The sequence below is a fragment of the Natrix helvetica genome (genome assembly GCF_964273705.1).
Source record: "Natrix helvetica genome assembly, chromosome: 6".
Lineage (NCBI taxonomy): Eukaryota > Metazoa > Chordata > Lepidosauria > Squamata > Natricidae > Natrix > Natrix helvetica.
In genome coordinates, this window is record NC_138553.1 from 80,059,310 (window position 1) to 80,084,392 (window position 25,083).

The 25,083-nt window shown below is 45.3% G+C and overlaps 1 protein-coding gene across 3 annotated transcripts; it reads left to right on the forward strand.

Annotated features, from left to right (window-relative positions):
* Window positions 1-1,398: 1,398 nt before the first annotated feature.
* Window positions 1,399-25,043, forward strand: RINT1 (RAD50 interactor 1). Of its 3 annotated transcripts, none has more exons than XM_081957960.1 (16): window positions 1,399-1,512; window positions 3,959-4,549; window positions 4,869-4,948; window positions 7,481-7,676; window positions 9,073-9,314; window positions 10,503-10,676; window positions 10,763-10,915; window positions 11,705-11,861; window positions 13,731-13,841; window positions 14,517-14,742; window positions 16,933-17,070; window positions 17,744-17,943; window positions 19,620-19,834; window positions 21,527-21,707; window positions 22,372-22,490; window positions 23,721-25,043. In XM_081957960.1, the coding sequence occupies exons 2-16, from the start codon at window positions 4,502-4,504 to the stop codon at window positions 23,941-23,943; spliced, it is 2,463 nt and encodes an 820-aa protein (XP_081814086.1). In that variant the 5' UTR covers window positions 1,399-1,512; window positions 3,959-4,501; the 3' UTR covers window positions 23,944-25,043. The 3 variants fall into 3 exon arrangements, with proteins under 3 accessions (XP_081814086.1, XP_081814088.1, XP_081814087.1); XM_081957962.1 differs by having other exon boundaries at window positions 4,872-4,948; XM_081957961.1 differs by lacking the exon at window positions 1,399-1,512 and adding an exon at window positions 1,615-1,634.
* Window positions 25,044-25,083: the final 40 nt, after the last annotated feature.

Here is a 25,083-nt window from a genome sequence, read left to right on the forward strand (position 1 = left end):
GCATGGATGGTAGATGATAGGTAAATATGGATGGATGGATGGATGGATGGATGGATGGATGGATGGATGGATAGACAGACATATATAGATGGATGGATGGATGGATGGATGGATGGATGGATGGATGGATGGATGGATGGATGGATGGATGGTAGATGATAGGTAGATATGGATGGATGGACTGACAGGTAGGTAGATGGATGGAAGGATAGGATAGGATAAGGTAAGATTAGATTGGATGGATGATGGATAGATATAAAGATAGAGCCATAGATTAGGGAGACCGAGAGAGAGCCATAGGATGGAGAGAGAGAGAAAGAGCCGGTGGACAGATGACAGGATGGACGGACGGATGTGTAGATAGGAGCTCCATAAAATTCACCCATCATGATGTGTGGGTGTTAGTCACCATCTTTAAAGCGCTCCATGGCATAGGGCCTAGTTATCTGCGGGATCGTGTCCTGCTCCATACATCCCTGCGGCCCATTCGCTCACACAGAGAGGGCCTTCTCCGGGTGCCGTCCTCTAGAGACTGTCAGAGGGCGGTGCCCAGGAGTAGGTCCTTCTCTGTGGCGGGTCCCACCCTTTGGAACGACCTCCCCCCAGACATCAGGACAACAACCGATCTCCGCTCCTTCCGCAGTAAACTAAAGACCCACCTGTTTCGGCTAGCCGGCCTGGCATAATCTCAACAACTGTTCCACCCCTTGGTTAATTTTAATTGTCAATGTTAGCTTTTAAACTTTTATTCTTATTGGGGTTTTAACTTCTCTGATTATTGTATTTATTTATTTTTACCTCCTCCTTTGTAGTCCGTAGACCGTTGCTTGTGTACGTCGCCCCGAGTCCCTGTGGGGAGAGGTGGCGACTAATAAGTCTGATAAAATAAATAAATAAATAAATGATTCTGTGGGAGTTTAATCCGAGGAGGGGAAAATCCATTTCAGCACTGGAAAGGTGAAGGCCGCTGAAAGCCATTGGGTGGGCATGAGCTCAGGATGCTGTCTGGGCAAGGGAGGACATTTTAGTGCCCGGGACATGCTGGTGCATCACCTTCCTTAGATTTAGCATGATTTAAACCAGCGTTTTTCAAACTTGCCTACTTTCAGATGCGCGGACTTCAACTCCCAGAATTCCCCAATGGGCTAAAGTCCACCCATCTCTGAAAGTAGCCAAATTTGGAGGGGGGAAATCACCGTTATAAAACCTTTTATAACCCTCCATCCTTCCCCGCTTAAACCCAACCAGCCCCACTCAGTCCGCTCTCCACTGGAAGCTTCCCGAAGAAGCACAACCGGTCACGAACCGGAAGCTGGCCGCTCTAGGCGGACCTCTCGCGCGACTCGGCCCCTCTCTTCCCGAAGGCAGAAATTTCGTCAAAAGCCTGCGCCGGGTCGCCTCGTGACGTTAAGAAGCGTCGCTCCGCCCTTTCCCCCCCCTCTCGGAGCGACGTTGAATGCCGACGCGTCCAACGGAGGGAGGAGGCGTGGCTTATGCTGACACGCGGAGGAGGTGAGTAGTTCTCTTGCCCGGGTGTTGCATTCCCACGACCTTTCCCTCGTTTCCCGTTCCCTTCTGCCCGGGAAAAGGGCATTAGGCGAGTTTTGCGGACCTATAGGTGCCTCCACCCAGCGGTCTGCTTCCCAGGGTTCTCAGCCTTCTCTCTGCTCCTTTAAGGGGATCCTTCGTGGGGTTTGGCAGGCCCGCCTGGCCGTTGTTTATTTATTTTATTGACTGATTGATTGACTGACGTTGATTGATTGATGGGGTCAATGACCTGCCAGATGAACTCATAAAAATGAGGAATAAAAGGCAACCCTTTAGGATCAGGATCGACAGGGAGAAATGGGTGCGATTATATATGGGCAATTTAAAAATAAATAAAAGCAAATAGAGTATCTTCTGAACGCCCTTATTAAGATCAGACAACCTCTGCTGTCATTCTTTTTGTGGATACACTGGCACACATTAAAAAATGAAATTCTTAAAAAATGTTAAACCAGAAAAAAAGGAAATTCTGATGCTGATGTTTGTGTGTCTGTGTGTATACACACACATATAAATGTACACAGACTTACATTTGTGTATGAATGTGTGTATATAGATAGACAGACAATTAGTATAGTATAGTCTTTATTGTCGTACAAAATAAATACAACGAAATTGTATTTCGAAAAGACTAGGTAGGTAGGTAGGTAGGTAGGTAGGTAGGTAGGTAGGTAGGTACATAGATGATAGATAAAGATAGACAGACACACAACACATACACACAGTATCGCAGACAGACAGATGTACATATATAGATATACATATGTAAACATACATATATATATAGTAGCACAGATAGATAGATAGATAGATGATAGATAGATATACATATATAGATATACATACATATGTACACATAGATATATATAGTAGCACAGATAGGTAGACAGACAGACAGATAGATAGATATACATACATATATACATATACATAGATATATATAGTATCGCAGTCCATTTTGAATGCATAGTGGAAAAAAGATTCTTGTGTATACATATACACACATATATATAATAGCATAGATAGATAGATAGATAGATAGATAGATAGATAGATAGATAGATAGATAGATAGATAGATGATAGATAGATAGATAGATAGATGATAGATAGATAGATAGATAGATAGATAGATAGATAGATATACATAATGCATACATACATATACATAGATATATATAGTATCGCAGTCCATTTTGAATACATAGTGGAAAAAAGATTCTTGAGAGTTAACAAGATTGATACTACATGGTACAAAGCTATTAGAGGAATCTAGTTGTTATATAAATCTATAATATAATGAAACTTACCTTCATTCATAATAAAACCATACAGTAAAACATAGGTGCCCTCTACAGATGATGAAATCACCCTTATTTCTAACCTTCTATTGTTAAGAACCCATCCTGATATGGTTCACTGGAGCCAGTCAGCCAAATATATCGGAATCGGCCTCGTAGAATCAACTTCCAATCAGAGCAAAGGAACTGGTGTTTTATTTTTTTTCAAAACAGGCCCTTTTTAATTTAAGTGGCAATAAGGTCATGGAGGTTATTGCCGATCGGATATGTCTCTCAGTTACACCCAAGTTCAGATCATCTGTTTGAAAAAGCTAAGTCGAATAATGCTCTTCTAGAACCTTCGGCTGCCAGCAGAAGCCTAGATCGTGCATTTTTAACTTAATACATTTCCCACAAAATATTTTAAATATTTTGTTAGGGATAGCTGTGGGTTTTAATATTGCACATTAATACATAATTGCAGTGGTTTCTTATTGTTAAGATTCAGTGTTCTCTGTACCTTCTTGGTATAATAGTCCTTCTACTTTATCCCAGATTAAACTTTTGTTTATCATTCATGTAGTTAAACAGTGCCTGGAAGGTATATAATCTATAAAAGCCAAAGGCCACTCAATCATCACGAAATCTCCAGAACTGTAAATCCTAGAAATTTGAAATTTGGCATGTAAGTTCCTGTTGGCTTCTAGGTGCTTGCTAAGAAAGGATTTTTCGAAATGACCATCCGATCATTAGTATTTCTTGTACAGTATTACATTAACACACTTTGATGCTAAGGAGTTAGACGTTCTACTCCCCCTCCCCACCTGAAAAGAACTCCGTTCCAACTGCCAGTTGCCTTATATCAAGCCCGATTGTAACTACTCATTAATTTTCAAGCTTTAAGTGTCCATGTATCAAGCCCGATCACATAATGAGCCTGGGTATCCAGCTAGTTACAGGATATAATTATAGTATATACAGTATATAATTCCAAGGGAAAAAAATCCCATATCGTTATTTTCATACTATGTAGTATTTTTGCCTAAGTAGAACAATTTCACATTGAATAACATCTGGGAGAGAACATTGATGTCTTAATATTTATGGAAAATTATGATTTTTCCCCCCTAGATGAAAACAAAGACCAGCCCATTAAGGAACATGACTCTTTAAGACAATTGGAAGAATTATGGACTGTTGGAAAGCCCAGGAAAAAAAGAGAATGCATGAGAGGGTAAAAGAAACAAGAATACATGGATTAGAGACTTCAGTTGCTATGTGGCTGGCAGTTGTCCTTCATGGCTGTTTTGGACAAAACCAACAACACAAATTAAAACATTGGGAAAGCAACCGCAGGAGTCAGGCGACAATTCCAAAGTGCCATTACGTGTTCTGATGGTTATATATACCTTCGCTCCCGTTAATCCCATCCATTCCATGCTCATCTTTGCTGAGTGAAGCTAGCTATCCAATCCTAACAGACTGAATTAGCAGAGATATTAAAAAAAAAGACATTGGCTTCCATGCTCCTTTTATATCTTATACCAGCCTTCTGATTACATCCAAAACAGTCTGTTCTATGTGACCTTTGATATTTGACACCTCGGTCATATTACTAAGCCTTTTTCATTTTTTAAATTCATCCAAAACTTACAACCGTTTGCTGAATTGGAAATGGCACAATCAGGGACTAAAAGTGCTGCATCGTTGGCAGTTACTGAGGTAGGTGTTTTGGTGTGTGTGTGTGTGTGTGTGTGTGTGTGTGTGTGTGTGTGTTTTGGTACCTTCTAGTTCTCTCTGTTAGCTATTGGAAAGTAACTGGAAAAGTCCATCTTAAGTTAATTAAGTTAAAAGTTTTTAAGAAGGGATTGGGCAACAATTTGTCTGAAATGGTATAGGGTTTCCTGCCTGAGCAGGGGATTGGACTGGAGAGTGAATCCTTCCAACTCCTTCCAATTCCAATTCCAAGAAAAAAGCTACTCTAGTTGTTCTTGAAGGCTAAGTTGCAATCCAAACTGATAAATGTATTCGCCTGTCTTAGCAGGAACCCAGCAGAGAGGAGGAGGAGGAAGGGGAAGAAGAAGAAACAGAATATCCTGCAGAAGCTGATGAGTTCCTGAGGTGAGTTCCTACAAAGAATACTAGCATAGTTACTGGGAGTAGTATCCTGATGGAAGAGGAATTCGAGCAACGCAACCATAATAGTTGGGGAAATGCCACTAATGCACTCCTACCAAAAAAGTAATGAATTTCTTTCCAGAATAAGATAAACAAGAAACAAGCCACAGCTAGATATTTCTTCCATCCTGGCAGTCATCATCATCATTTTCTTTTGATGATACCTCAAGCCCTTGCAGGTTGGAGTTTGGGCAACTGAATGGAGCCGAGTGTTTACTGGCCCAGTTGCCCTTCCTGTCGCCAATGCGGAGTTTTATTCAGCAGATATAGTCTCATCCTGCCCAGAGAGAGAAATAGCTGCCTCTACCTAGGATCAAACTCACGGCCCCCAGATTGTGAGACGAGAGCTCCACCTCTAGGCCACCGCAAGACAGTTATCTTTTCATCAGCAGAATGGGTAGAACTCTTGGCAAATTCAGTCCCACCCATTCAGTGAAAATCCACCTGAAAATCCCTCTTAAACCCCGATGGTTTAAGGCAGGGGTGTCCAAACTTGGGAACTTTAAGACTTGTGGACTTCAACATGGCTGGCTGGGGAATTCTGGGAGTTGAAGTCCACAAGTCTTAAAGTTCCCAAGTTTGGACACCCCTGGTGTAAGGTCTCTTGCCTTGAGCAGGGAGTTGGACTAGAAGACCTCCAACGTCCCATCCAGTTCTCTAATTCTAACGCATTCCTTTTCATAAATAATACGTCACCCTGCTTAGCCACTTGGGTAAGAGAATGGTGTGGTAATGGAGGTGTTCCCATGTTCTTGTAGTGTCCTTCTTCTACGTGGTTCAAGGTGAAAGTGAACATCAATCTCTAGGGGGCTAGAGGCTAAAACAGGGGTCAGCAATCTGCAGCTCCGGAGCTGCACATGGCTTTTTCATCCTTCTGCTGCGGCTCGCTGTCACTGGTCGGATCCACAATTGATAAGACTTTCGATGAGGGCAGGTAGAGGAAAAAGGATGCTGCACTTGGAGGAGACTCTATGGTAGGGGAACCCGGACTTCCGGTCGACTTCAGATTTGAAGGGGGGGCTTCTGGTTAGGACCTTTGTGGCTCTTTAAGGTTGCCGACCCCTGGGCTAAAACATGAAGAAGGGTTGCTGGAATTGGATATGTCTAGCCTGGTGAAAAGGACCAGGGATGACAAGATAGCAATGTACCAATATTTGAGGAGCTGCCACAAAGAAAAGGGGGTCACCCTATTCTCCAAAGCACCTGAGGGCAGGGCAAGAAGCAATGGGTGGAAACTAATCAAAGAGAGAAGCAACTTAGGACTAAGGAGAAATTTCCTGACAGTTAGAACAATTAATCAGTGGAACGACTTGCCTTCAGAAGTTGTGGGTGCTTCAACACTGGAGGTTTTTAAGAAGAGACTAGACAGCCACTTGTCCAGGGTGGCATAAGGCCTCCTGGCTTGAGCAGGAGGCTGGACTAGAAGACCTCCAAAGTGTCTTCCAATTCTCTGTTATTCTCTATTCCAAGCAGTGTATGTTTTCAATATGGGAGATATTCTGGAATTGTTTGCTGCGAAGAAGATAAACTTCCCATTAAAAACAAAAACTTGGGTATGTATAGAAATTGCTTGCCATGCATTGTCGCATTTATACAATGCAGTACAATAGCAGAGTTGGAAGGGACCTTGGAGGTCTTCTAGTCCAACCCCCTGCCTAGGCAGAAAACCCTATACCATTTCAGACAAATGGCTATCCAGCATCTTCTTAAAGACTTCCAGTGTTGGGGCATTCACAACTTCTGGAGGCAACTTCTGTTCCACTGATTAATTGTTCTAACTGTCAGGAAATGTCTCCTCAGTTCTAGGTTGCTTCTCTCCTTGTTTGGTTTCCACCCATTGCTTCTTGTTCTACACTCAGGTGCCTTGGAGAATAGTTTGACTCCCTCTTCTTTGTGGCAACCCCTGAGATATTGGAAGACTGCTATCATGTCTCCCCTGGTCCTTCTTTTCATCAAACTTGACATATTCCCAGTTCCTGCAACCGTTCTTCATATGTTTTAGCCTCCAGTCCCCTAATCATCTTTGTTGCTCTTCTCTGCACACTTTCTAGAGTCTCCACATTTTTTTTACATCGTGGCGACCAAAACTGGATGCCGTATTCCAAGTGTGGCCTTACCAAGGCCTTATAAAGTGGTATTAACCCTTCACGTGATCTTGATTCTATCCCTCTGTTTATGCAGCCTAGAACTGTGTTGGCTTTTTTGGCAGCTACTGCACACGGCTGGCTCCTATTTAAATGGTTGTCCACTAGGACTCCAAGATCCCTCTCACAGTTACTACTATTGAGCAAGGTACCACCTATACTGTACCTGTGCATTTCGTTTTTCTTGCCTTTGATCAACTTTGCATTATCTGTGGGCGTTTAATACTTTTTTGGAGCTCTTCCTACATCTTTCACAAGTGTTATTTGGCTTTTGCAAAAATGTTTACAATTGCTTGGGCTATGAACTTATTAATCCACTTTTGTTAAACAGTACCACCGATTGCGTGAAAGTGGAAAAGCTGAACAGTGGAAACAAAAGGATTCCTAAAGACCCAGAGACCTGTGACATCCCGTTCTACGTGTCCGAATTCGTAGAAAGGAAGGTCGGGAATGATTACGACTCGTTAAGCAAGCTTGGGCAGCTGATCGAACAGTTGTCAAAAAACAAGATGAAATTAGAAGAACAGGTGAGTTCCTTTTTTCTTTCTTTCTGGGAGGGAAGGTGTATTGAAATGCTTTAAGAAAAAGAACCCACTTTTTAGAAAGTTTCCAGATATTTGAACTCTAAATGTAGTATCTGACAGCATTGTGCAAGGCTTGGGATTATTTCTTCTTTTTCTTCTTCTTCTTTCTTCTTCTTCTTTCTTCTTCTTCTCTCCTCCTCCTCCTCCTCCTCCTCCTCCTCCTCCTCCTCCTCCTCCTCCTCCTCCTCCTCCTCCTCCTCTTCTTCCTCCCTATATATATAAAAATGACTGTGTGTGTTCCACCATAACTCTGGAACGCCTTGAGCAATTTCAACCAAACTTGGTACACAGATGACTTGCTCTCTGGAAAAAAAATACTGTGGGGGTAAGACACCCCTAACGCTCCTCAGGCTGTGTGTTCTGTTAAGATACAGCCTGTTGTGTCGTATTGCTGTACTGGCTTCTACTGTACAGCGCAGTGGACTTGCCATGGTAACGGCTTCACAGTACTCCACAAGGGGGCTCCCTCTGCTAAGGGGGAAAATCCAACATTAAAAATTTCGTTTGGTCCGGACATTATCGGCTAGTTACAAATATTTGGAGTATACAGGTAGTCCTTGATTTACAACCATTCTTTTTGTGACTGAATTTACAACAGCACTGAAAAAAGTGACTTACGGCCAGTTTTCCCAGGTATGACCGTTGCAGTCATGGGATCAAAATTCAGCCACTTGGCAAATGTCATGTATATGTGACAGTTCCACTATCTTGAGGTGATGTGATCACTACAGGTAGCCCTCAACTTCCACCATTGAGCCCCAAATTTCTGTTGTTGTGTGAGACAACAGTCAAGTGAGTTTTGCCCCATTTTATGACTTTTCTTCCCACCGTTGTTAAGTGCATCACTGCAGTTGATAAATTAGCAACCCAGTTGTTAAGTGAACCTGGCTTCCTCGTTGACTTTGCTGGTCAGATGGTCAGAAAAGCGGATCACGTGATCCTGGAATAGGGCAAAGGTCATAAATTGGAACCAATTGCCAAGCGTCTGAATTTTGATCCCATGACCACAGGGATGCTGTCAGGGTCATAATATGAGGTCATAAGTCACATTTTCCCGGGATGTAACTTTGAATGGTCACTAAACGAACTACTTTAAGTTGAGGACTACTTGTATTATATAACCTTCCCAGCCAGCGTCCAACAAAACAATCAATGGGGGAAAGCCAGATACACTCAATGACCATCCGATTCACTCAACGGCAGTGATTCGCTTAATAACGGTGGCCAGAAAGATTGTAAAACAAAGCAAAACTCACAACAAATGTCTCACTTAGCAACAACCGTCATCATAAGTCGAGGACTGTCTGGATAACAGCCTGCTGCTCTCGCATCGATACAGGTCGTCACGGTTTCATCCGAAGTTCCAAAAAGAATCCAGAAGGCGTTGCAGAACGCGGAAGATTCGAAGAAATCTCTGGATCAGCTTCTGGAGAGCGAAGGAATCTTGCACGATTTGGTGAATAGCCACCTGTTGACCTCCGGCCCTTGGATGGAGGAATTTGGTGCCTTGATAAGTCAAATAAAAGAAGTCGAAAGACACCTGGCTTATTTAAAACAGATTTCACAAGTAGAAGAATTGAGGTAAAGAACGTTTGCACGGCGTTTCATGTAATTTCGGCGTAATGGAAGGCTTAAAGCCACGGAATCATCATCTTTTATATATATAAAAATGGTGTGTATATATATATGTATGTATGTATGTATGTTCCAGCATAACATACCGTGAGCGCGAACAATTTCAACCAAACTTGGTACACAGATGACTGACCCTCTGGAAACAAATACTGGGGGGGGGGAGTAAAGACACCCCTGGTGTGTGTGTGTTCCAGGATAATTCTGGAACGCCTGGCCTGTTAACGAGAGCAAGTGTGGCGTCCTAGAGCGGCAATTGTTTGTGATGTCACCTTCCTTCGCAACTTCCTCTGGAAATCCAGTGGACTAATGGGGAAGCGCCTGATGAATTTGGGGCAAAGTGCCAGGATCGTAGACAGGGCAGGAAAAGAGGAGTGCATGGGAGGGGGGAAGGGAGAGGGCAGGGAGGATGGGCATAGGAGTAGGGGGAAGAAAGGCCCCTCCCAATGCCTCCTTGCCAGAGAAACGTCTCTAAATACCTCGGTAACGCTGGGTAATCAGCTGGTATTTATATAAAGAGACATGCATTAAATCCTCCTTTTTTTAAAAAAAAAAACCAGCTTCCTTTGTCTTCCCCCAAAAGCTGTTTTGTAGATTTTTTTTAAAAGGGACTTCTGAGTACATAACCCCCGATGGAAACAATGGCTTCTGAATCCTATCTGCACAGGTCGTTTTTAAAGAGAGGAATCCGAATTACGTTTTCGAAAGAAAGCTATCGTAAACGTATCTATTAGAGCCAAAATGTACCTGTATCAAAGCTGCGTCAGCCAAATACTCTCTTCTAATCAGTCATTCTATTTTGGTTTCATTTGATTATTTGTAACTTCCGGCAATACCACACACTGTATAACAGGGCAAGTCAGACTCGATTTCATCAAGGGCCGCATTGGGATTGTATTTGACCCTGGAGGGGAGGGGCAAGGTGGTCGTGGCCGCCTGCAATCCTCTGCCAGCGAAAAGGGAGCTTGGGAGGGCCGCCCGTTCTTGTTGGTGGAGGCACCGCAGGTCGGTCCATTGCTGTTTCCAGGGTGGTCCCGTGGGCCGGATCCGGCCCGCGGGCCGTGAGTTTGACACCCCTGCTGTATAATCTCTGCTCATTGGTCCCCTGTTTCTTTTTTCCCCCCTTTGTTTTGCTAGTGACAACATCCAGCAGTATCTTATGACTAACAACGTGCCCGAGGCAGCTACTGCGTTAGCCTCCATGGCTGAATTAGACATCAAGCTTCAAGAATCCTCCTGCTCGCATCTCTTAACGTTTATAAGATCTACTATTCAGTTCTGGCACAAGATCCTGAAAGACAAATTGTCCAGGTAGGAAAAAATTGTCCCGCAATTGTCCGAGGCTTCCTTTGGATCGCAGAGTCATGGCGGTTATGACAGGCTCCATCTTTTTGCAGTGACTTCGAAGAGACGCTGACTCAGCTGCATTGGCCGTTCATCGGACCAGCTCAAACCAAAACTTTGGGCCTGGCTTCTTCCTCCACAAATGCCGCAGAAATCTACAGTAACTTCGAGACCCTGTTTTCTCAGCTCCTCAAACTGCAGCCATCGTATCCTTTGAGCGTTTGCTTCAGTGCAGAATTATCTGTGTCATTCTGCATGGAATGTAGCGTCGCGGATATCCAAATTTCAGCCATCTTAAGAGATTTGTTGTGGCAGTGGAGAAATTCAAATATTTTTTACTACCGGTTCTGTGGGCGTGGTTTGGTGGGGTATCGCAGGGGAAGGATACTGCAAAATCTCCATTCCCACCCCACTCCTGGAGAAGGATACTGCAAAATCTCCATTCCCACTCCACTCTAGGGGAAGGATATTGTAAGATTTCCATTCCCTCCCCACTCCAGGGGAAGGATACTGCAAAATCTCTATTCTCTCCCCACTCCTGGAGAAGGATACTTAAGATTTCCATTCCCTCCCCACTCCTGGAGAAGGATACTGCAAAATCCCCATTCCTTCCCCACTCCTGGAGAAGGATACTGCAAAATCCCCATTCCTTCCCCACTCCTGGGGAAGGATACTGCAAAATCCCCATTCCCTCCCCACTCCTGGGGAAGGATACTGCAAAATCCCCATTCCCTCCCCACTCCTGGGGAATGATACTGCAAAATCCCCATTCCCTCCCCACTCCTGGGGAAGGATACTGCAAAATCTCCATTCCCACCCCACTCCTGGGGAAGGATACTGCAAAATCCCCATTCCCTCCCCACTCCTGGGGAAGGATACTGCAAAATCTCAGCACCCAAATCATAGCAGGAGAAGGCGTGGGCGTCATCCTATGTCTGTAAGCCCTTGTACATATCCTCCCCATATTGTACCTTAACGCATAAAAAAAATCTCAGGGACGAACTATTAACCAAACCGAAGCAGCTCCCAGAAAAGTACCTCCTCCCGCCAACTCCGCCTATTATATTACCAATGCAGATCATGATGGCTCCCCTCCAGAAAAGATTCAAATACCATTTCACGGGGAACCGGCAAACCAACGTCTTGACCAAGGTATGGCCTTCATGTGCAAATCCTCTTCTTGGAGATTCACTTTTTAAACCCTGACTCGGTAAAGATTGCAGCCCGGGAGGGTAAGTGGCATGAGCCCCAGTCTTCGGTTTTCTCTGAAAAATCGAGTTGAATTGGAAAATGTGCAGTCGTTATCTGCCTAATATTCAGTAAGACGTGAAGTTGCGGCAGTGTGGCTGGTAGCACAAGTACAGGTAGTCCTCAACTTAACGACCACAATTGAGACCCAAATTTAGGTTGCAACCGTGAGACGGTTGTTAAGTGAATTTTGCCCCATTTTACGACCTTTCTTCCCCCAGTGGTTAAGGGAATCTCGGAGTTGCTTAAATTAGTAACACGGTTGTTTCCCCATTGACTTTGCTTGTCAGAAGGTCACAAAAGGGGACCGCAGGACGCTCCGACGGTCATAAATATAAATCTGTGGCCAAGCGTCTCAGTTTTGATCACATGACCGTCAAAATGCGAAAATGGTCATAAGTAGGGAACTTTTTTCAGGGCTTTTGTAACTCCGAACAGTCACTAAACGAACTCTTGTAAGTCAAGGACTACCTCGTGCTTTGTGCTCACTCGTTCACGCGGGGCGTGGTGTCTGAATGACGCTGGACATGGTTTCAGCTGCAGCCGTTCGAGCCCTTGCTCTGCATGTAGGGGTGAGCTCCCGTCACGTGCCTCAGCTTCTGCCCACCTTGCAGTTCGAAAGCACGCACTGTGCAAGTAGATAAAATAGGTACCACTTCGGTGGGGAGACCAGCTGATATTTGATGGAGGCAGTCAGGTTCCCACCAGCTGTGAGCTTTTCTGGTTGCGGCGCCCGCTTCTGAGGAGAAAGACACTGGGTGACACTGCAGGAAGAGCCGCTAGTCTTTCTCTCTGGTGCAAGGCAAGCTCGCCCTCTTGTGGCGCACTTTGGGAAACGCGCAATTTCCTATAACACGGAGGTCCTCGACGATTCCGGCTTGGTGGACCAGCAGAGATGGCGACGGGGGAGCGAGAGGAGATGGTTTTGTGCATGCACATGCGCCACTTCCACAAATGCAGCTTTGCACCCATGCGCACACATTCACTCAACATTTCTGTGGCCCGATTCCAAACAGGTTGAGGCCCGGAGGTTGGGGACCCCTGCCATAACAGGACTGGTACCTTGGAAAGCCAAACTACCATTCTGCAATATTGTTGTCTGTCACCTGCCTAGGGTAGCAACGCCATACGTTAATCTGATATATATATATATATAAAATGGCTCTGTATGTGTGTGTGTGTGTGTGTGTGTTCCAGCATAACTCTGGAACGCCTCGGGCCATTTCAACCAAACTTGGTACACAGATGACTTACTCTCTGGAAACAAATACTATGGGGGATAAGACACCCCTAACACACATCCCTCGGGGTGTATTTTCTGTTAAGATACAGCCTGTTGTGCCTTAAAACGGCTTCTACCATACTGCCGTAAATGGCTTTACTGTACAGCGCAGTACAGTAAGTTACCATGATGACGGCTACACAGTACTCCACAAGGGGGCTCCCTCTGGTAAGGGGGAAAATCCAACATTAGAAATTACGTTTGGTCCAGACATTTTCCCCCTATAAATAAATACCCGGGCAATGCCGAGTAATCAGCTAGTAGTATATAATAATAACTGACTCCTTGATGCTTCTCTAGGCCAGCCAAGAATGTGCAGAGTGGAAGTTAGCAATGGGGAATTCCGGGAGTTGAAGTCCACAGGTCTTAAAACTTGCCAATGTTGGACGCTGTTGAGGTTCGGGCATAGTGTTGCTGATAGAATTGTAACTTTGACTGAGCAGCGCACGATTTTTTTCGTCTGATTTTGTATGACTTGTTTCCTTCCGAAGCCGGAGTGGTATCTTACGCAAGTACTGATGTGGATTGGAAATCACGTTTCGTTTCTGGAAGGCAAAGTTCAGCCCATATTGGATAAAGCCGGGACTTCGGTGAACGCCAGGGTAAACCTCTCTCGTTTTGCTTACCGATCGGCAGCCATTGCGCTACAGGCAGTCCTCGACTTACGACCACAATTGAGCCCAACATTTAGATTGCTAAGGGAGACATTTCTTAAGTGAGGTTTGCCCCGTTTTACAAACTTTCACCGTTGTTAAGTGAATCACTGCTGTTGCTAAGGTAATACCACGGTTGTTAAGTGAATCTGGCTTCCCCGTTGACTTTGCTGGTCAGAAGATTGCCATCACACGACTCCCAGGACAGTGCAACCGTCATAAATATGAACCAGTTGTTGCCAAGCATCCGAATTTTGACCTTGTGGCCATGGGGGAATGCTGCAACGGTCGTAAGTGTGCGAAACGGTTATAAGTCGCTTTTTTTCAGTGCCGTTGTAACTTTGAACGCTCACTAAATACACTGTTGTATTTAGGACTGCTGTAGAGTACTTTATTGTCTCTCCTGTTCCTGATTTGCGACATTCTCCAGTTTGTAAGATTTTTGTCTTTGAGCTTGGATCATATGAACGTTGGGGACGGTCATAAACATCAATCCCTTTTTTTCTGTGCCATCGCAACTTTGAACGGTCTCTCAACCAAGTGTCGCGAGTCGAGGACTAACCTGCCCTAAGTGCCGCCTCCTTTCATCTGTAGGTTTGAATGTTCTCTCTTGGCTTCTTACAGTTGGAGTTTTCCCGCGCTCTGGTGACGCTCATCCTGGAGAAGCTGGACGCCGAGATCCCTTGCATGCTGTACGACGACAACCTCTTCTGCCACCTGGTGGACGAGATCCTCCTCTTCGAAAGAGAGCTACAGGGGGTTCACGGTTATCTCGGCAGCCTCCCCAGCTGCATGCACATTTTGTCAGAAGAAACCTACTTCCAGAGGTGGTTAACGGTAGAAAGAAAATGTAAGATGCCTTGGAATCGTTTCCTTGAAGTATAACAAACCCAACTGTTTTCTCTCCCCCCCCCCCCCGCCCCCCAGCTTGCACCAGGAGTGTTGAACTTATTGTATTTTTTGGAGTATAAGATGCACCGGAGTATAAGACACACGAAGTTTTTACACTGCGTATTTCGCAAAAATGGGCCTGCATAGCCTTTAGGAGGCTTATAGAGTGCTCCTGGGGGCAGAAACAAGCAAAAATGGCTGATTTTCCACTCATGTTTGCCCTCCCCAGCCCCTAGGAGCACTCTGGAAGTCTCCTAAAGGCTATGCACGGCCATTTTTGCAATGGCCATTTCGGGAGGCCAAAAATGCTGTATTCAGTGTATAAGACGCACCCAGATTTTCAGCCTCTTTTTTGAGGAAAAAAGGTGCGTCTTATACTCCGAAAAATCCAGTAATAGTGGTGACTGGGAGAGGGATCTTGGAGTCCTAGTGAACAACCAGCTAAATATGAGCCAGCAGTGTGTGGTGGCAGCCAAAAAAAGCCAACACAATCTTAAATTGCATTAACAGAGGGATACAATCAAGATCAAGGGAGGTACGAATACTCTATAAAACCACACCTACAGTACTGCATCCAGTTTTGGTCACCACACCATAAAAAAGATGTGGAGACTCTAGAAAAAGTGCAGAGAAGAGCAACCAGGGTGATGAGGGGACTGGAGGCTAAAACATACGATGAACGGTTGCAGGAACTGGGCCTGGCTAGTCTAGGGAAGAGAAGGACCAGGGGGGACAGGATAGCAGTCTTCCAATATTTGAGGGCCTGCTATAAAGAAGAGGGAGTCAAGCTATTTTCCAAAGCACCTGAAGGCCAGACAAGGAATAATGGATTGGAATAACTGACCAAGGAGAGATCCAACCTACCGTGTTTCCCCGAAAATAAGAAAATAAGCACTTGGCCTTATTTTCGGGGAGGTCTTATTATTTTTGAGGTGCAGGTGGCGGCGAATGTGGTCACTTCATGGCTGCTGCTGTGTTGCAATATTTTCGTGGAGGGCTTATTTTCAGGGGAGGGCTTACTTTAGCGCATGCGCTTAAAAGTCCGATTAGGCTTATTATCCAGGGAGGTCTTATTTTCAGGGAAATAAGGAGAAACTTTCTGACTGAGAACCCTCAAGCCATGGAACAGAAGTTGCCTTCAGAAGTTGTGGGAGCTTCATCACTTGAAACTTTCAAGAAGAGACTGGATTGCCATCTATCCGAAATGGTGTAGGGTCTCCTGCATGGGCAGGGGGTTGGACTAGATGACCTTCAAGGTCCCTTCCAACTCTATTAATCTGTTAACAATATGTTCTCCGTTAAACTGGGTTTCTTTGAGGGCTGAATCAGTATTGTAGTTCTCCACAAGGCTGGGAGGGGGACGAGATGGGACGGATGCCTCCTGCAGCACCCTGCTGGCCAAAACAGGGTGCGGGAGGGCCGCACACGTCCCGTCCCCCCCACTCTGCGGACTGGGGGGGGCACATGAGGGTCCCCCCCCTCCTTGCCTCAGTTTGGCCAGCAGAGGCACCGCTGGTCCTTTGATATTTCCAGGCTGGCCGGATCTAAGCACCCCACTGGCCAGATCTGGCCCACGGGCCTTGAGTTTGACACCTCTCCCCTGGGCGATAGCTACCCTGCGTGTAAACAGGTGGTGGGATCAAATACAGTTAGTCACATTCATTCATTTAGTGACCATCACAACTGCACTGAAAAATGCGACTTAAAACCATTTTTCACCCGTAAGACGGTTGCAGCCTCCCTGCAGTCATGTGATCAAAATTTAGATGCTTGGCAACTGACTCATATTTATGACAGTTACGGTGTGCCGGGATCATGTGACTGCAACCTTCTGACAAGCAAAGTCAACGGGGAAGCCAGATTCACTTAATGACCATGTGACTAACTTAACTGCAGTGATTCACTGAACAACCGTGGCATGAAAGTTCCTAAAACGGGGGCAAAATTCACTGAGCAAATATTTGTTGGGCTCAATTGCGGTCGTAAGCTGAGGACTACCTGAAATGTGAAATTATGTACCATAGTATGTGCATTTGGGATTTTTTTTTAAAAAAAAAAAGCTGGCGCTTCGTTTTCCGACTGTGCTTTTTCTTGTTAGTTGTGTTTGTGAACGAGTCTTGTTCTTTTTGTTGTTGTGTCCACCTCACAGTTGCTCTTCAGAAGATGGACTCTATGCTTTCGTCGGAAGCTGCGTGGGTCTCCCAGTACAAAGACATCACTGATGTAGATGAAATGAAAGTCCCAGACTGCACTGAAACGTTTATGACTCTGCTTCTGGTGATCACCGGTAATTATAACTTGCTTGGCAAGGTCCCTTCCAACTCTGTTATTCTATTCCATTCCATTCCATTCTATTTCCGTATTCTATTCTATTCTATTCTATTCTATTCTATTCTATTCTACTCTACTCTCTTTTCTATTCTATTCTATTTCCGTATTCTATTCTATTCTATTCTATTCTACTCTACTCTCTTTTCTATTCTATTCTTTACGTATTCTATTTTACTTTACTCTATTTTATTCTATTTCCGTATTCTATTCTATTCTTCTCTATTCTCTTCTCTATTCTACTCTGCTCTATTCTATTCTATTCTATTATTTCCGTATTCTCTTCTTCTTTACTCTGTTGTATTCTACTCTATTCTATTTCTGTATTCTATTTACTCTATTCTCTATTCTGCTCTGCTCTGCTCTACTCTATTCTACATTACTCTACTCCACTCTACTATTCTATTCATGGATTAGGGCTTATTTTTCAGTTAGGTCTTATTTTTGGGGAATTATCTTACTAAAATGCATCTATCTGCCTGACAATCTTAACTGGGGCTTATTTGGGGAGTAGGTCTTATATTACGAGCATCCTGAAAAACCATGCTAGGGCTTAGATCTTATTTTTGGTGAAGCACGGGACTTGAATTTTGACGTATGCAAAACGCCGACCCTTTGCTGTCTGTACATAGATAGATACAAGCACCTTCCTACAGCAGCCAGAAAACTGCGCTTCCTGGAATTGCAGAAAGAGCTGGCGGACGACTTTCGAATCCGACTCACTCAAGTCATGAAGGAAGAAACCAGAACACCCCTGGCCTTCCGATACTGCGCGATCCTAAACGCGGTCAACTACATCGCCACAGTACTAGCGGACTGGGCTGACAACGTTGTAAGTAACGTGTGATCGCGGGCGGCCCTTGGTGGATTGTCGAAATGCTTTCTAAGCAAAGAAAAAATAGAAAAGAATTACTTGTGAGTCCTTGGCGCTCTTCGTTGGTTTCCTTGCAGACGCTTCATTGCCAAACTACGTAACGTCATCCGTGCTTATCGCCAGGGTTACATTGGCAACAGCAGGGATTCACTGAGCCACTGCAGCGAGAAAAGGGGCAAAATGGGGCAAAATTCAGTTAACCAACGTCTCACTTAGCAACAGAAATGTGGGGCTCAATTGCGGTCATACAACCAAACCTCAGTGGGCATAGAGGGGGAAGCCACGCTCTCACAAATGTTTCTATGTTCTGGGTTTGCCACTGGCCACAATCCCAAAGCGATAACAACAGCGGTTATTATCGTCCCAAAAACATCCTCACTTTGAATAAGTCCAGAAAGTTAGCTTAGAAATATACAACATTAGCTGATAACCCGGCATTGCCCGGGTATTTGTTTTTCCGAATCCTTTAATAGATCCTGGAATGAATTATATCTATAGTGTCGTGCAACAAACACACACACCTGCACTCCTCCCCCCCCCCCCATGCGCGGATGACTCCCTTCGCACCCCATTTCGGGCTTAGTAGTCCTCCCTGCAGCCTCCTGGGAGCAAAAAGGGGCCGCAGGTGGGTTCACGCAGCATCTCCCCTGCACTCCCCCGCGCATGCGCGGCAGAGACCCAAAAATCAGCTCGCCAGCGGGAGGCCCCACACAAATGCGCGGTGAAACTGAGCTGGGCTCTGCATGCCACCTGCATGCCAGCACACACCCCCTCCCCACCGAGGGGTGTTAGGGGTGTCTTACCCCCCACAGTATTTATTTCCAGAGAGTAAGTCATTTGTGTACCAAATTAAAAATAAAAATATGGTTTTCTGCCTGGATGGTCCTCTGTAATGAGCCGAAGGACAGAAAGGGGGATTAGTGAGCTCCCTCCCATATTTGGGCATACCAGGGGTTGTAACACAAATACATATACATATATACATACATACATATATATCCTAGAATCTTTTGAATATTTACATTATTTACATCAACCTTTGGTGCATCAGGGACCGGTTCCATAGCAAAAGATTTTCTCCCTGCCGGTCCACAAACCAGGGGTTGTGGACCCCTGATTTACATGGCTGGCTGAGGAATTCTGGGAGTTGAAGTCCGCGCATCTTAAAAGTTGCCAAGGTTGAGAAACATTGATTTAGATTGTGGAATGGCTGTGGCTCCTACTTCCTGCTGCCATGTGGTTAATAAAGACTTGAGAATCTCAGCTGAAAAGAGGTTTCCTCATCCTTAACATTAGTGATGCTCGTGAAATTTTTCCTGTCCCGCCATTAGCTCCTTTTACTACTCCCTTTCCCCAAAAATAAGCCCTCCCTGGATAAGAAGCCCAATCGGGACTTTTGAGCGCAGGGGCTAAAATAAGCCCTCCCGGAAAATATTGCAACACAGCAGCAGCCACGAGGTGACCACGCTCGCCGCCTCCTGCACCTCAAAAATAATAAGACCTCCCTGAAAATAAGGCCAAGCACTTATTTCAGGAGGGGGGGGGGGTTTCAAAAGAAAATAAATTAAGAACCTCACAAATTAAGAACCTCAAGAGTAGGTAATACTTTTTCCCCTCCCCTGTTGTCTGTGCAGTTTTTCTTACAGCTTCAGCAGGCTGCTCTGGAATTGTCCGCCGAAAGTGACGCACTAAGCAAGCTACAGTTGGGACAGCTGGCTTCGCTGGAGAGCTCTGTGTTCGACGAAATGATCCACCTCCTGGAACGGTTGAAGCACGACATGCTGATTCGCCAAGTCGGTCACGTCTTCAAGGAGGTCAAAGAGGAGGCCAAGATATACAAAAGGGAAAGGTAAAAGTTTGAGAGGGGAAGATCCGTGACCCGGGATTCGAAATGATGGGGGTCCTTGGTTGCTCTCTTGAGCTTGGTGGTTTTCCTGCAGACGTTTCATTACCCTATTAGGTCACGCCATCAGTGCTGCTAGGTTGAAACTTTGCTGCTGTTTCTAATCAAAAGTTTTAATGGGTAGTTTTGCAGGTAGGTGGGAAAAACTCATAAGACAATTCACTTTCTTCATTCCAGAAAGTTGACAGGGGAAGGGACCTCCTGACCACTGGAAAACAATCTTTTTAGAGTGACACAAACATTATGTTAAGTTATTTATACACAGAACTGAATTAATCACTGCCACTTTGAGGGGGGGGGGGGGCTTGCCCAGCCAATAAGGCCACTAAAAGGAGGAACGACATGAGCCTCTCCTTCTTTCGCTGCTCCTTTGTCTCTCTGCCCCAAAGAATTGGTTATGTAGTCCAGCTATTAGCTCGTAGAATTGCTGGACAGTGGCAAAGGGCTGTGTACCATCAGTGTCCCAAAGGTACTTTCTGTCAAAAGGCTACTGGACTTCCTTGTTTTGCTAGAAGACATTTTGCTTCTCATCCAAGAATCTTCTTCCGTTCTGACCTGAGTGGTGGAGAATGGAAGGATTTATACTCCTTGCCGTCATCTGGTCATTAGCGCTCTCTCTGAGAGTCGTCGTGGCCCCTTAGAGGTTTCCCTGTGGCTTCAGGGTGACCCGAATCCCATAAGATTGATGGGATGCAAAAGGCCTAGTCCAGTGATGGTTAACCTTTTTGGTGCAGAGTGCCTAAAGCGCGCCCCAATCCCCAAAATGCAATGCGAGCGCACCCTGCACTTGCCCCCCCCATTCCCTGTGCATGTGCCCCGCTTCCCCGCCCATTCTGGCTTCCAGGTAGGTGCAGGAGGCTTTTCAGGCCCAAAAATGGGGCGTGGGGGTGACCTTGTGATCTCGAGTTTCTCCCCCGCCCCCCAAGTGCCCTAGCTTTCTCCTCCATTCCTGCCCCCTATGCCTTCCCCAATCTTTGCAGTTACTCTCCCCAGCGCATCCTACCTTCCTCCTGCATTCCTGTCACCGAGAGGCACCTGCAGAGGGTGGAACCTGTGGAGATCGGGGAAGGCACATGCAGCAGAAATGCAGGAGAAAACTAGGGCGTGCTGGGGAGAGAAAGCTAGGGTGTACCGGGAGGGGAGGGGGAACTGCAGAGATTGGGGAAGGCCCCACCCCGGCGCATGCGTGGCAGAGACCCAAAGATCAGCTTGCTGGTGGGAGGCACACATGTGCGGTGGAGCTGAACTGGGGCGACGGCTGGCGTGCCTGCAGGGAGGGCTCTGCGTGCCACATGTGGCACAAGTGCTCTAGGTTCGACATCACAGGCCTAGTGGAGAGGGAGTTGGCAGCATGTCCCATTTGTAGGAGAAAGCGAGGCAGAGTCAAGAGCGGAATCAGCCTGGAATCATTAAGTTCCCACAAAGGTCTTACGTCCCGGAATTCTGTTTGGCTCTTATCTAGCGCCAATTTAATGCTGACTGTTAGTTGACTAGATTTCTCGGGTTACAGGCATGAAGCATAAAATCAGGTGTAACGCATGGGCCCGAATCTTCGCGCCTGACATTTTTTTTTACTGAAAGGGGAACGAGCGAAGCTACGGGTCGACTCGAGCCAAGTTTTCGTGTCTTTTCGTTTAGGTGGCTCTCCTTACCTTCTCAGTCCGAACAAGTCGTGATGTCCTTATCGAGCAGCGCCTGCCCCTTGCTCCTGACCTTGAGTGACCGGCTCCTTCAGTTAGAGCAGCAGCTTTGTTACACCTTGTTCAAAATCTTCTGGCAAATGCTCGCGGAGCAAGTCGACTTGTTCATCTATCAGGAGGTAAGTACCGTCTCTTGTGGCCGGCTAGCAGAGCTGGCAGCAGATTCAAACAGTGAGGAGGTTGGAGAGAAACATGGGCCAGTCTTGGAGTCTGGGGAAGGCTCGGATGAGGGCTCTGTGTCGGAGGTAGAGAGGGGGCCAGAGCCGTATGCCAGTTATCAGCTGCCTTCAGAGTCAGACATCAGTGAGGCAGAAGAACAGCTGGAGCCTGTTCCCAGTGTGCGCATATGCAGAGCTGCCAGGAGAAGGGAACAGCTAAGGAACAAGGATCGACTTAGGAGTAAAGCCACAGGTGGACGACGAATGGCCCTTCCCATAGGGAATAAAAGAGGAGCGACAGGGGAGTGGAGTTTGCAGGAGACCATTAGTTCGCTTAATTGGTTCGTGACTCTCTGAGACTCCTTGCCAAGTTTTGCAGAGATCGGCCTGGCAGCTCTCCAAGCCAGATAAGGTCTGTGACCGTAAATCCTCCCTTGAAAGACTTTGCTGGATGGGAATGAGCAGAAATTAAAAGGGTTTTTTGTTGGGACAAGGAGTTTGCTTCATGCTCTTGGGAAGCCTAGTTCAGAACACCGTCGCTGGCGTCTCGCTGAAACTTCAGCTGCAAATAACGCTCCTAGTTTTAAACGTCGCTCGCTTTTGATCCGTCCTCAATATATTTTAGGTCATTCTAGCCAATCACTTCAATGAAGGTGGAGCGGCCCAACTCCAGTTCGACATGACCCGGAATCTTTTCCCTCTGTTTTCCCATTACTGCAAACGGCCGGAGAATTATTTCAAACAGTGAGTATGACATGTCTCAAATTCTATTTCTGAGTTCTTCCTTCTTAGTTTTTTCGAGAGAAGGATTAACGCCCTGTAACTGGAGATTCTCGGTCCTCCAGGTGATGGTTGTCCCAAAGGTGCTTTTTCTTTTCGTTCAAAAGGCGAGTGGACTTTCGTTTTTTTTCCCTTGAAGACGTTTTGCTTCTCATCCAAGAAGCTTCTTCAGCTCTGACTGGATGGTGGGGAATGGAAGGATTTATACTCCTTGCAGGCAGCTGGTCATTTGCATCCTTTTAGAGGGTTGTTGAAGCACTTGGAGGTTTCTCGGTGTCCCCAGGGTCTGACTGAACGGTGGACAATGGGAGGATTTTAATTCCTTGCAGTCATGTGGTCGTTAAGATTGAACAGCCCTCTCTCAACAGAGGAGGAAGAATAAGACATTCCCTCTCTCCTAGCAGATCCCAGAAGGCTCCACACCCATTTACACTAATCAGAGGGCCCAGAGAAAGCCCCAAGTACCGTCAATGACTCTCAAAAGAGAATGCTAACGACTAGATGACTGCAAGGAATATAAATCCATCCATCGTCCGCCATTCAGCTAGCACTGAAGAAGCTTCTTGGATGAGAAGCGAACTATCTTCAAGCGGGGAAAAAGGCCAGTTGCCTGGAGGGGGAAGCCCCTTTGGGATGAACCTGTTGCTCCTCCTGCCCCTTTTGTTTCAGCCTCATAAAATGATTTAAGATCTCCCTCGTTTCCCTTTCATTTACGTACCTGTCTTAAGATCCTGCAATTGGACATTTATTTATGGATCAGCTGAGACCCCAGAGTAAGGGCAAAGAGGTCAGATTTGTGGGAATCCAACTCATTTAATGACTTGGGTATATTCTTCCCGAGAGAAAAGAGGATTCCTTCTAGCTCTGCTGAGGTTAAGAGATTAGCAAAACTCCACCGCCGCTCTTTACAGGATACCCGCTCCTCGATCTAAGCACCATTCATTTAGGGACTGTTCAAAGTTACAACGGCCCTGAGGACCGGGGTGGGGGTGGGGGTATTCACTCACCTTCTCTACCAGTTCGCAAATGTGAGCATGTGCTTTGGCTAAAAAAAAGTGCCTCAATGGGATGGCATAGAACTGGTAGAATACTACCTCTGCTTATGACTAATTTTCACACTTATAAGCTGTTCAACGTAAACTTCTACACTAGGTTTAGAATTGATTTTTTTTTTTTTTTGGTTTCCTTATGTAGCATCAAAGAGGCTTGCATTGTGCTGAACCTAAACATCGGATCAGCCCTGCTGTTGAAGGACGTGCTACAATCAGCCACCGAAATCAGAAGCGGAATCGCCGTTGGGTCAAAACAACCCACTGCCGTGGCGGCGTTAAATGAACTTGGAATTTATAAGTTAGCACCAAAGGATGTTGAGATCCTCCTTAATTTGAGGACAAATTGGCCTAACACCGGCAGATAATCAAGATAAACAGAATTTAGAGACACTAATTATTATTATTTAGAAATTACCACTCGTTGTCACGTGATGTTGAATATATTGCCTTGGAAAGAAAAAAAATGCATTTAAAAAAGGCTGAAAATTAAACATATACATACATACATCACCGTTTCGGAGTGGTGCAGTGGCCTAGAAGTGGAGCTCTCGCCAGATTGTGAGTTCAATCCTAGGTAGAGGCAGATATTTCTCTCTCTGGGCACACAAGAGAATATATCTGCTGAAAAAAAACTCCACATTGGCGACAGGAAGGGTATCCGGCCAGTAAACACTCAGCTTCATTCAGTTGCCCAGACTCCACCCCGCAAGGGATGATGGGGTCGTTAAATGGGGACGATGATATGTATATCACCGTTTCAAAGAAACATTTGTAATTTGATGAAGTCTGGTTAATATACCGGCTGTAATGTTTAGTTGTAACTTACTGTCAGTGACTCCTGTCCTTTTCTCAATTGACTGTGGTAATCAAGGGAAATTATTTTCAATGGAGAAATTATTCTAATATATGCTCCATGTTATAGAAATAGCCATCTTAAAAGAACACGCTGGAGTATTTTTTTAAAAAAATTCTGAGATAGACCTTTATTGCCTCTTCTGAGACTCAGATTAATCTCGCTTAGGCTGGATCAGGGTGTCTTCGAAACTTTTTGTGTTACCAAGATTGTGATGTTACACAATATTACACGGGGGAGTAAAAAGAGCAAAAGCGTTCTTACCTTTTTGAATGAAACAATCAAAAGTGTTGACAAAAAGCACAAAAGGGACAAACATCTTTGAATGCCGTTCTGTGGGAAATATTACTTTATTTTGGCTCCTAACGCCAGCATACTCCTAATACGGATAAGATAAAAGCTTTCGCAGAAATGTGTGCTGTTCTTTAAACATACTCTAAAATTATAGAAAATAAATGTGATTAGCCTCCTCCTTTTGATTAGAAAGTTGGGGTTTATGAACTTCTGGCAATGGCTAAACTAATCATAATGTCATATTTTTTTCCTGATGGGAAATTTTAAATTGAAATGCAATTTGTCTCACTGAAAATAAAAGGACTGATGAAAAGCTTAGTGTTGGCTAACGCTCCCATTATTTATTTAGCAAATTCAG

Excerpts from the sequence above, each read along its gene's own strand:
- RINT1 (XM_081957960.1), top strand. The coding sequence starts at position 4,502 with ATGGCACAATCAGGGACTAAAAGTGCTGCATCGTTGGCAGTTACTGAG. Across the intron at positions 10,677-10,762 it reads CTGAAAGACAAATTGTCCAG|TGACTTCGAAGAGACGCTGA; the intron begins GTAGGAAAAAAT and ends ATCTTTTTGCAG. Across the intron at positions 19,835-21,526 it reads AAGATATACAAAAGGGAAAG|GTGGCTCTCCTTACCTTCTC; the intron begins GTAAAAGTTTGA and ends CTTTTCGTTTAG.